The 13,053-nt window shown below is 37.5% G+C and overlaps 1 protein-coding gene across 2 annotated transcripts in view; it reads right to left on the bottom strand.

Annotated features, from left to right (window-relative positions):
- The window catches only part of NALCN (sodium leak channel, non-selective), a 237,133-nt gene that overhangs the window by 14,014 nt on the left and 210,066 nt on the right, over window positions 1–13,053 (bottom strand). For both annotated transcript variants that reach the window (XM_087726865.1, XM_087726866.1), the window contains 9 exons: window positions 10,492–10,659; window positions 9,490–9,594; window positions 7,623–7,729; window positions 6,404–6,524; window positions 6,208–6,306; window positions 5,606–5,699; window positions 3,639–3,745; window positions 3,411–3,485; window positions 1,140–1,259 (listed from right to left, as the gene is read on the bottom strand). In XM_087726865.1, coding sequence (XP_087582991.1) covers window positions 1,140–1,259; window positions 3,411–3,485; window positions 3,639–3,745; window positions 5,606–5,699; window positions 6,208–6,306; window positions 6,404–6,524; window positions 7,623–7,729; window positions 9,490–9,594; window positions 10,492–10,659 — 996 coding nt within the window. The remainder of the gene's footprint in view (window positions 1–1,139; window positions 1,260–3,410; window positions 3,486–3,638; window positions 3,746–5,605; window positions 5,700–6,207; window positions 6,307–6,403; window positions 6,525–7,622; window positions 7,730–9,489; window positions 9,595–10,491; window positions 10,660–13,053) is intronic.

The raw sequence follows: 13,053 nt of genomic DNA, 5'->3' as shown, positions 1-13,053 counted from the left end.
CTTCAGGTAAGAGTTACTTATTCTGCAGGTCTTCCTCTGCCTAATTTATAACATGCAGTTTTAGTTTTATCTGTTACCTGATTTACAATTAAGTTAATAAAACCCAATGTGTCAATTACTGATTACTGATTCAACCCACTGTGGAGCAATAGGGAGACAACTGATTCTAAAAATCAGAGAAATCAAGACAATAGCTCTCTTCCATTCTTTGCTCCCATCCACTGGTATCCATATCCAAAAGCATGTTGCGTCTGACATATAGGTTCCATAGAGATTAACTGATTTGTTTTCCTGTAATTTAAGGCAATTATTCTATGGGATGATAGAAAACAGGTCTTAACTTTCTTCTGATGGATAACTCTTCAGATACTTGAAAAGCTCTATTATATGTTTCTCTTAGTTATCTTTGCTTTAACATAATCGAAACATAAATTAGATTTAATTTTCAGTCTGCCTATAATCCTCTTTGATCTTCTCTGCCCTTATTCTAATTTTGTGTACCTTTGATACCATTAAGTAGAACTAGATAGAGCACTCAACACTGACTTGACCAATACAAAATATAATGGCACTATTTTTAAAGTCATAATTTATCTTCCATGAATTTCTCAACTTTACTTTTAAAGTCATGTAAGCAGCTTTTGTAGGAATACATTTTATCAAGTTTATTATTATTTTTTTACAATTGCTAACATAAAGTATACACAGGACTAAGAAACTTCTCTCTAGCATTGATTTTACTATTAGGGAAAAATGTTAATAGACAGGAATACTTTAGCATGAAGGAATATTCAGTCAAGTAAAATTCCATTCCAGGCCTGACATGGTACAGTTTATAAACAGATGTGCTACAACGATAACAACTAAGCCCAATGCAAATATTTAGTAAACTGTGTTTACTTTCTGGAAGAATTCTTTGAAAACTGCATTCTATTAATTCTAGTTAAAATCATTTGTGGCTGTCTGAATGAGCTCAGTTATAATATTAATTGTAATTACAAAAAAAAAAACTTGTCTTTTCAGGAATGACCATAACAAGGCAAGATGAAGCCTCAATGAATTGTACATTTTGCAGATTTGCAAAAAGAGGAAAAATATCCTGCATGCTTTGAATAGACAAACTGGTTCTTGAAACTTACCGTTATGGCAAAGTGGAGAATCACCCATATGACCCCTAATGATGTCACCAAGAGATCATAACGATTTCTTCTGCTCTGCCAAAATCCAGCAGGTGACATGGCAATAATTTTCATCGTAACCTTGTAAAAATATATAGGTACTATTTGTATAATCTGGAATGATTCCTCAAAGTTATGGTTCAATAATATTCAAATGGATAATTACTGAAAATTAATATGACTATTGGATTAAAATATATATGAGAAAAAAACAAACAAGAAAATGTTACAAGATGCACACACACACACAAACACACACAATTAAACTTTAGTTACAATTGCTAGTGCAGAAAAAGAATACTGTGTTTAGTGTTTGATCGACCCCTTTCTAAGAATAAAACAAATCTAGGTAAAAGGTAAAGGTTCCCCTTGCACATAAGTGCTAGTCGTTCCTGACTCTAGGAGGCGCTCATCTTCATTTCAAAGCTGAAGAGCCAGCACTGTCCGAAGATGTCTCCATGATCATGTGGCCAGCATGACTAAACGCTGAAGGTGTATGGAATGCCATTACCTTCTCACCAAAGGTGCTTCCTATTTTTCTACTTGCATTTTTACAAGCTTTCAAATTGGTAGGTTGGCACTAGGGATTTGAACTACTGAACTGCCAACCTTTCTGAAAATCTAATTAATCTAATTTGATTCATTAAATATTTTTTTCTGAAAATCTAATTAATCTAATTTGATTAATTAAAGAAAGTTGATTAATCTAAGGATAAATGAAATCTGTCACAAGAACATGAAAAATTGACAAAGCCTCTCCTTTTGCCATTCATTATGATTTTAATTAACTTAACCCTATAGTGTTTTTGTCACCATCCATTAACACGGACCAAGTCGATACAGGAGCAGGGCTGAGATTCCCATTTTTAGGTATTTTAGATAAACCTTATGAGTAAGGTACTAATACTTCTAAAATTCTTCATTCAAACACAAAACATTAGCCTTCACTGGCTTGTAAAAGCATCTCCTTTTTTCTTGGATTATATGTCATGTGACAGAAGAATGTTTATAGCTTCAGACAGACAATCCTGAAAATTTTAGCTACCGTAATCTGTATACCTTACAGACAGGTTTCAGATTAGGACATGGTATTGAGATGACATTGGTGATAGGCTCACAGGTGACCTCTGGTGGAGCTGGGATGCGGGTAGTGCATCTCCTTGATGTTAATGAGTTTTGATACTCAAAGGTCAATGGAATCCTTTTATACCACTCGCAGTGATTAAGATTGGGAGATATGGTGTCAAGGTAGTAATTCTCCTTTCTCTGTGATCAGGTTCAGGAACAGCTTGTTCAAATTTGACAAGCTGAATGGCTAAGGGTATTTGGACAACCCAGTCCCAACTTTTTAAATTTTTTAGTTCTGAATGGGGTTGCACTACTTTCAGAATTGGTGTGCAATTTGAAGACTACTTGGATTCACAACTCTTGCTTGAAGAGCAGGTGGCAACTATGGATAGGACTACTTTCATATAAATTCATCTAAGGTATCAATTGTATGTTCCAGAGTACTACAGGTGGCCGTCCTTGACTCAGAAGATTATAAAAGGGAGGAAAAATAAAATATTTTACCTTTCAGGCTTGCAGGATTCTGCTACTAGCCTATGTCAATAATTTATAGTTCTAGTCTTCCTATGGAGTCTGTTACTTGATCTGGTCTCTCTCTCATAAAGTGATCAAGTAGATCAGGCAAGTATTAAAAAAACAAAATCGCAGAAATGTACGCCTCCCTATTTTTATAAGTTTATAAAACCATGTCTGCGGAGGTGCGGTTCTGTCACGCCCACCATGCTCACACCATAATGGCCACGCTCACATCAAACCTGGCCCTCCAAGGTCAAACCCAATCCTGATGTGGCCCTCAATGAAATTGAGTTTGACACCTCTGCTCTAGAATGATATTCCCTCAGAGATTCATACTGTATAACACTCACTCTTATCTTATTTAAGACAGCCCTTAAAACTTGGATTTTCCCTGGCCATGGGTTAGAGTAAAAGTCGATTCCTATGAAGACAATTGGATTAATCAAATCAGTGTTATGCTTCCAGATTTACTTTTTACATTGAATTGTTCTAAATTTATATACGCCACTTGGGGTAATGATGGACTCAAGAGACTTATAAATGTAATTAATAAATAGTATCTATATTATCTTCTAATATTATAATGTATAATAAATGACACAAGGCAAATCAATCTGAACATTTATAGAAACATTGAATATATATTACCTCTAGAACAAATATGAAGGTGAAGACAACTGACATTGCAGCTAATGGACCAGTTACTGGATCTTGATCATCCCACTTATGCAAAAGATAAAAAGAGTTTATGAAAAAAAACTCATTTTCTTTTCTATTTAAAATTCTACCACAATTGCTTCCTATTTATTATAAACACAATGATTTTATCCTCTTTATGTTTGTTTTTAAGTAGTTAATAAAGCACCTTAAAAGTACCTTAACAGATAATAGCACAGATTGGGCCAGTACAAGAACGGCAATGGTTCGCTTGAAAAATGGGTGTTGGGTTATGTCATACATTTTAGCTCGGAATCCATCATTATCTGAAAAAAACAAAATAAAAGCAAAAGTTTATTTAGGCCCCCTATTTGCAATGGCTTCTAAGAATTCCCCCCCCTCAGTGTAACTGTTAGTTGTGGGCACATATTAATCAATACACTATAATATCCTTACTGTCACGTGTTAGCAAAGCAGACATATTTGCACCCTACAAAGCTGGCTTCAGAAAAAGTTGAGAAACATGAGACATTATTTCTGATGAATACTGTGTAATTAATAAAAAATACACTTCAAAAAAGAATTAATTGATCATAAAAAGCAATTGATTGGGTTGGCCATGCCAAGATGTGGAATATCCTTAGGAAAATAGGAATCTCAAAATAACATTATCCTAATGAACAACTTACACATGGGAAGTCACAATCCAGACAGAAAATAGCAAAACAGACTAGTTCCTGGATGACAAGGGAGTGAGATAAGGCTGTATACTTTCTTATTCATTCCTTCTATATGCCGAATATATATTGAAGCAGGCTTGAATGGAAAAAGATGAGTGTAGTTTTAAAACACATCCATAACTTGAGCTATATTGATAAAACTACTATGATACTTGAAAATGTAAAGAATCTGCAAGTTCTAGTTATGAAAGTCAAGAAGCCTTGGAAAAGATATTCAGTTACCGTGCTATGTTTATAGCTTCAAAGATCTGAAGCATGCAGGCAATAATTTTCTCTATGACATTCTATGGAAATGAAAGCTGGACCTGAAGAAGCAGGATAAAAAGAATATGGATGTTTTTGAATTCTGGAGTTAGAGAAGATGCCTGAGAATATCACAGAACATAGAATAATAAGATGGAAGGACCTTGGACGTCTTCTATGCCAACCTCCTTCCCATGGCAGGAGATCCTATATCATTCCAGACTTCCTTTGGGCTTAATGGGATGGATACACATGATCATAGAAATAATAACAAACTAATAGAACAGAATGTCTATGGAGATTCTCAGTCACCCAGGTCATGGTTGTCCCAAATGTGTTTTTTCAAAAGGCAACTGGACATTTCCTTGAAGACATTTCACTTCTCATCCAAGTAGCTTCTTCAGAACTGAAGACTTCAGTTGCTTCAAACAATGATGTTTTTTCAAAGTCCAGTTGCCCTTTGAAAAAACATCTTTGGGAAACAGAACAGAATAATACAGTTGGAAGGGATCCCACAAGTCCTCCAGTCCAACCCCCTGCTCAAGCAGGAGATCCTATACCATTTCAGACAAATGACTGTCTAATCTCTTCTTAAAAACCTCCAGTGATGGAGCACCCTCAACTTCTGGAAGCAAGCCATTCCAATGGTTAACTGTCCTCACAGTCAGGAAATTTTTCCTTAGTTCTAGGTTGCTTCTCTCCTTCAATAGCTTTCATCCATTGCTTCTTGTCCTGCCTTCAGGTGCTTTGGAGAATAGGTTGGCTACCCTCTTCTTTGTAGCAGCCCCTCAAATATTGCAACAGTGATATCATATCTACAAAACTGGATCATAGAACAAACTAATCTAGAGTTCTTACTCACGACACAAATGATAAGACTCAAATTATAATTTTGGACATGTTATGTGAAGACCCAATTCCCTTGAGAAATCTATTAATGGTGGGAAAGATGGAAAGAAAGAAAATAGGATGGCCAGCAACAATATGAATGACTCAGCTATAATGGTGATGAGTGCGCTGCTGGAAACCTGAAGGATCTTGGGTGAGAAGTTTGGGGATGGATAATCCCAGAGGTCTATCTATATGGTTGCTAAGACTCAACTTTAAGTTGATGGCACATAATGATGCAAGCATTTGATCAGTATGCATTATTGCTTAGTGGTTACATTATCTCTTGAATCTGAGTTTTAAAAATCTAGATACCTGGGCGTGGCGGGAGGTGAAGAGGCTGTGCTATCTTTAATCTGCTCTTCAGATCTTCCCATCGCCTCTGGTCAACTGTTAGTAGAGCTGTTCCCTAAAAGAATAGAAACCATTACCACCAAAATATAGTTGCTTATTTCTTATCATATTTATTATTGGAATGAATAATCTTTAGGGAGTCTTTCACTAGAAACAATGCTCTATTTTACTTCTGCTTTAGGGGTTGTTTTCAAATTCCAGTGTGTGTATGTGTGTGTGTGTGTGTTTTGTCAATTTTTAAAATTAAGAATCTTACTGAAAATTTGTTAAATCAAATCCAGGTCGCCTACCTGGTAAAAACAACCAGAAGAAAAAAAATGCTTATAGCAAGGCTCAGAAATATTATTCTGAACTCCATTACTATAAATTAATCCTGAAAATAATTAGGTATACACTATATTACATGGGATGCAAAAATATTTTCATAATTAAAATAATATTTCTGGTGTTTAATATAAACACAACTATATGTTAACTCAACAACATTGTTTGATTATACATGAAAACAAAAGTAACAATACAAATATAACTACTATAGAAAAACAGAAAATCTGAAGTATTACCTTATTTTCATTGAAATTAGCAATGACAACCCCAACAAAAAGGGTAAGTCCAATCATGCAGCCCAGGAATACAAAAACATGAATGTAGATACCATGAATCTGCAACATAAATTTTTTATTAATATTACTATTATCTTCTTAATAGGAATTCATAGGAAAAATCTGACAAGTCTAACAAATTGAGGAATATACATACCGGACCCACACGATGAATGATAACATCTCTGACTTCTACCCACCCCTTTAATGACAGGACTTCAAATAATGCCAGCATTGCATTACCAACATTGTCAAAGTTAAAGTTTCGAGGGTTAGCCCTGCAATGCAACACAGAAATGAGGAGTAAAAACAATGTTGTTTGTCACAATATATCCTGAAACAGTTATGGTTAATCGTTTTGGTGCCGAGTGCCCAAAGTGTGAACGTGCCTCAATCCCCAAAATGCAGTACCTGTGCAGTACCCCGCGCATGCGCTCTGCCCTCCTGGCTGTTTTGGTTTCCAGGTTGGTGCAGGAGGCTTTCCAGGCTCAAAATGGGGTGTGGAGGGCCTCATGTGGCACCCTCGCATCCCGTTTTGGCTTCCCCAATCTCTGCAGTTTCTCCTCCCAGTGCACCCTGGCTTTCTCTTCCATTTCTGCCACCTGTGCCTTCCCCGATCTCTGGAGTTCCCCCCACCCCCAAGCACACCCTACCTTTCTCCTCCTTTTCTGCCAGGGAGAGGCACATGTGGAGATCAGGGAAGGCACGGGCAGCAGAAATGCAGGAGAAAGCCAAGGGGAGCTGGGGGGAGAAACTGCAGAGATCAGGGAAGACATGGGTGGCTGAAATGCAGGAGAGCTAGGGTATGCTGGTGGGAGAAAGGTAGGGCGTGCTGGAGGGAAACTGTGGAGATCAGGGAAGGCCCTGCCCCCATGCATGTGCGGCAGAGACCCAAAGATCAGGTGGCCATTGGGAGGCACGCGCGCATGCATGGTGAAGCTGGACTGGGGCAATGGCTGGTGTGTCCACAGGAAGGGCTCTGGTCCTAAAACATTGCCAGGTTAGTAACCTGTTACTCCCTGACGTAAGTGGCTCTCTTGTTCTAGCCTCTCCTGAAATTCCCTCCATACCATTGATCTTCTGTGCGCCTTAATTTTGAAAAAGAGTCCTTTCTTTGGAGGGGGAAAGGAGAATGTTTGATGGGAAGAAACTGACAAATGGCAACTCAAGAAAATTAAGCAATGTGACTAGCCCATTATTCTATTGTTATTTACCCTACAGTAATAATCTCTAGATATACTGTCTTTTGGATGAAAGACTCTGGCTGTTGGATTAGGATTGGAAATTATCATTCCATTGGATTAATCCACAGGAGTAATTCTATTCATCAACTCTAACAATAAATCTATATTTAAGGACAAAAACACATTACTTACCAGACCCGAGGCACCCAAAATCCAGGCTTTTTTTCACCAGGTCTTAGCTTCAAATTCAGATTTTTGGAAACACTCACATTTATTCGGAATATACCATGACAATCTTCCTATCAGAAATATAACATCGCATTTTGTAAAGAAACCAAAATTTTAATATAATCACAAAAGCATACTGCAAACAGACAAGAGTTAATTTAGGGAATCTGCCATTTATGTTCAGGAATGCAGAGAAGCTAATCTTTTCATGAAGAAGCCAGAACCTATGATGAGAAACTCTTTGCCAGACTTTTAGCAATATTTTCTTTGACTGAGACCACACATGTATTGTAAACAACCACAGATTTATAACACCAGTCATCTGCTTGGAGAGTTGGAAGAATAAGTCTGTGTCAGAGTGCGCATAGTGTGACTATTTTGAGACCAGGAGCAAAATACAGTAAACAGAGACAATTTGTCTCATTCAGCTGAGACACCACGGAACCTCCTCCCATTACGCTGACGGAATCCATGTTGCCTGTTTCCGTTACAAGCACTAAGCACTAACACACCACAATGCACAGTCCCTCTGGATCTGGTGCAAGCTCTCACTGGGTTTTTCTTCTCTCTGGTTTTTCTAGTCACTCTGGCCTTCTCTCTGGACTGGGCCCATAACCTGTCAGAGTGCGCATAGTGTGACTATTTTGAGACTACCCAGTATCAAAATACAGTAAATAGAGGTTTATCTTTCAAATAGTGGCTTATCTACAAGGAATATACACGAACTAGGCAAAGTCCGCAATCATCAACTAGAGCACGGAAGCACATATGGAGAGAGATACGCCTTCACAGGGCCTCTCTTATATTACAGCCTCTTAAAGCGGTAGCAGTCAAATAACCCTGCTAACTCATTGCTACCATTGCATCATCGTTACAGTGTTACAGTATTACAACATTACAGCAGCTGGTCAGCTATTAAATTATCATTCCCTGACAGTCTGGACTCTGGAACTCTTTCAGCTAAACTGTTCCTTCTCAATGCTTGAATTCTTACATACTGGGAAAGCGTGACCTGTCAAAAGCGCGGACGGCAAAAGCACGATCGACAAAATCGCGCCTTTGACGTCATCACAGCGCGACGAAAAAGATCGAAAAATGCAAATAAAAATTAATAAAAATTAAATTAAAGCAAGCCGATTCACATAAAGGTAAGGGTTAGGTTTAGGTTTAGGGTTAGGGTTAGGTTAAGGGTTAGGGTTAGCTTTAGAGCGTTAGTGTTAGCGTTAGGGTTAGGTTAAGGGTTAGCGTTAGGTTTTTCGTTACTTTAACGGTTAGGTTTAGGGTTAGGTTTAGGGTTAGGTTTGGGGGGCTTAGGGTAAGGTTTTCGCTTTATTTTTACATTTTTCGAACTTTTTCGTCGCGCTGTGATGATGTCACAGCGCGCTTTTGTCGAGCGCGATTTTGTCCTACGCGCTTTTGTGGTGGAACCCTGGGAAAGGCACAATTATTGGACTTTACTGTTCTCACTAAGCTAAATACTAAACCTCATCAGTTACATAGCTAGTCCTTGCTTGTATTTATTGCATTTTGTGATAATTTGTTATTATTTGAAAGTTGCATTGATGTATATATGTTTATGCTTAAATAAACATATATGGTAGAAACCATTGTGAGAGGACAACACTCTAAAAGGAAGTCCAGAAATATTTTTAAACAAATGAAACAGAGAGAAGTGACTTGACATTATAGAACATATACTTTCACTTTCACTTCTATGCCTTTTTTTCGGGTGTTTCTACATAATATCACCATAAATTAAGCCTCATTGGTTGATGAAAATGCGCAAAAGAAGAAGGAGGAATTTATCTAAGTACATAAAAGTTGTTCTTACTCTTGCAATTATATGCGGATCGTTGCACTTTGCCAGTTTTCCAGCAAAAAGTTGAACTCCAAAGCTTGCAAAAACAAGCATTAATGTCAATAAAAGGATTGAAACCTGAAAAAAAAAACATGAAAAGGAGTCAAACCTTTTCCAGTGCACCTGTATTTTTCTCTTACATTTTGTATAACAACAATAGCTACGCAATGACTTTCATTAGAGGACTGCAAGGAAGGAGAACAGCAGGGGTGGGATTCAGCTGATTCAAGCGAACCGTTAGGTCTGGTGATCAGTTGGCCCTGCTCTATTCCATTGTATATTTCCTTTGTTTGAAGCCCAGCTGATTGGCGCAGCAGAGCGGATTGCCGTGTCTCAGCTGTTTTACTCACTGGGGCTGCAGGAAAAGGTAAGATTTAGTGCTGATTTCAAATGCAAAACGCACACGAAGCAAAGTGGTTGTTACACTGACTGAATCCCACCATGGGTTACTATAATGGTGTTTTTAGGATGGTAGCTAAGTGGTTTCTTTTGCACTTTTTCTCATCCTTCTTTTCATATGCACTAGGAAGTAAGCTTACTGTAATCAAATTTACTCCCTATCCTGTTCAAATAACAAACTACTTGTTATATACGTCATGAATTCATACAATCTTCTCTTCGAGCATGTGCACAACCAAAAATGTCCTAGTCTGCCAGCCATAGGAATCAAATTCTTTAAAAGCAACCCATATGCTTACATGAAACCATCTCACCCATGCATAGCAAAGTGCAAAGTTTACTTTTAACACTTGCTAAAATTTGGTATTCAGAACTTGGGAAAACATGGACACATCCTGATGTGTCCCTCAATGAAATAGAGTTTGATACCCCTGATTTAGAGGAAATTACAAGAGACAAGAACTCAAGAGATTAATTCGTTAAATGTATTTGGAGAGCTCTTATGAAATATATGTTTTGATGGTTTCCTTTGGTAAAAATATGCATTTGGAAAGAGAAACCATACGTAGTACTCACTAGAAAGATTTCTTTGAAGCCACTAAATAGTTCCCGAACAACTTTTCTCATCTGAGGCACCAGTTTAAAAATCCGAAGGGGGCGAAGACACCGTAGAACCATTAGCAGCTGAGCTCCTGATTTAGCAGGAACGTTTTGGGGCATCCAGCATAGAAATATCAGGCTTACCTTTGGAAAGGGGGAAAATAATCTGAAATATAATGTGAGTTTTAAAATGTGTTTCATACATACACTACAGGTAGTCCTTGACTTATGGCCACAGCTGAGCCCAACATTTCTGTTGTTAAGTGAGGTCTTTGTTAAGTGCATTTTGCCCCATTTTATTACCTTTCTTGCCTCAGTTGTTAAGTGAATCACTGCAGTTGATCAATTAATAACCCAGTTGTTAAGTGAATCTGGTTTCCCATTGACTTTGCTTGTCAGAAGGTCACAAAAGCAGATCGCATGACCTTGGGACACAGCAATGGTCATAAATATGAACCAGTTGCTAAGCATCTGAATTTTGATCACATGATCATGGGGATGCTGGAAAAATCATAACTGTGAAAAACAGTCATAAATCACTTTTTTCAGGGCTGTTGTAACTTTGAATGGCCACTAAATAATTGTTGTAAGCTGAGGACTACCTGACCCAATTTATTACATTAAACTTGAATACAACCTATTCTTAGCAAAGGGTATATGGATTAAAATATGTACGAATATACAATATGTGAATATGATATATTAATGTATGAGTATTAACATTACTTTCTAAAGGAGAGAAACACAAAATTATTGTGTATGCTGTATGCTGTATTTCCTTCTATTTTACTTTTTCTGGAGGATTATCTTAAATTCGGAGGTGGCTTCCCTTTGAGTATGTGTGGCAATTTAACACAACCTGTTTTATTTAATAATATATGCATGCATTATATTTTGTTTTATCTATCTATATCTATATCTATAAATCATTGTGTCTGTGTGTGTATGTTCCAGCATAACTCTGGAACGACTTGAGCAATTTCAACCAAACTTGGTACACAGATGACTTACTCTCTGGAAACATATACTATGGAGGTAAGACACCCCTAACACCTCTTGTGTATGTGTGTGTGTTCCAGCATAACTCCGAATTATATCTATATTGTCAAGTCAGAGTACCTTTGGCAGAGTTAGTGTACATTTTGGATTCAGGTTCTGTTGAGATATAGCCTGTTGTGCCTTAAAATGACTTCTACTGTACAGCACAGTAGAATTGCCATGGTAATGACTTCACAGTACTCCTCAAGGGGTCTTCCTCTAATACAGGATTGGGATACATACATACCTAGACAACACCAGGTTATCAGCTAGTTTACAATATTTATATAGTGCTTCCAATTTGGAAAAAAACCCAATCAAAGCCAATTCAAATAATACAATACTATAAAGCATGAAAGAAGTTACATTAGAAATGGTATTAGAAAACTGAATTATTGGATCAAATGGATTGTCTTGGTCTGTTTCAGATCTAAATGTAGAGGAAAAACAACCAAAAATCCTGCTGGGTCATTTATATTGGGAGAGAAAGATGGAGTATTGCAATTTGTGACCTTTTTGATAATGGTATGTTTTTGGAGCACCTGAATGAGTTGACAATTGGAAATACTGCTTTGTAATGGCAACTCATGTACTCATTGGGTATGATTCAATGCTTTTGATATTGGGAAACCCCTGATTGACTTTCTTGGAAGTATCTTGAAGGATCTGCAGATTTCTATATAGTTTTCAGTAGTAGAAATATGCAATGAGTAGAAATGTGTTACTTATATCCTAATCTTTCAGCCATATTTTTTTTTCCATGTGAATTCAAGGTTGTCTTTGGGGCCATATGAATGCCTCCAGACCACAAAACTTTATCCATTTAGATAAAATGGAGTTTTTACTGATGCTCAAGGCTCAGAATATGGTCTGTTTTAGGTGGAGAACCTGAACTTTTTTTTTCAGGAGCAGGCTTGCACCTTGGGAATCTTCCTGGATCCAGCCAATAGAATAACAGAGTTGGAAGGGACCTTGGAGATCATCTAGTTCAAGCCCCTGCTCGAGCAGGAGACATTGTCGTTTCAGACAAGTGGCTATCCAGTCTCTTCTTGAAAGTCCCCAGTGATGGGGCACCCATAACTTCTGAAGGCAAGCCATTCCACTGGTTGATTGTTCTCACCATTAGGAAATTTCTAGGTTGCTTGTCTCCTTGATTACTTTCCATCCATTGCTTTTTGTCCTGCCCTCAGGTGCTTTAGAAAATAATTTCTCTCCCTCATCTTTGTGGTAGGTCTTCAAATACTGTCCTTCTTTTCACTAGGCTAGATATACCCAATTCCTGCACCTTTTGCGAACTTCTGATGAGTAAAGTCAATGGGGTACCAGATTCATTTAACAACCATTTTTCTAATTTTACAACTGCAGGATTCACTTAACAAATGTGGCAAGAAAAGTCATGGGGCAAAACTCACGTAACACATTTCTCACTTAGCAATTTTGGGCTCAATTGTGGTTGTAAATTGAGGGCTACCTGTACTTACTTCCCTCCATGTTGATTTA

The sequence above is a fragment of the Thamnophis sirtalis genome, unplaced genomic scaffold, assembly GCF_051295495.1.
Source record: "Thamnophis sirtalis isolate CommonGarterSnake01/CBP01778 unplaced genomic scaffold, rThaSir2_p1.2 scaffold_12, whole genome shotgun sequence".
NCBI classification, from domain to species: Eukaryota; Metazoa; Chordata; class Lepidosauria; order Squamata; family Natricidae; genus Thamnophis; species Thamnophis sirtalis.
This window is presented reverse-complemented; position numbering and strand designations above follow the sequence as displayed.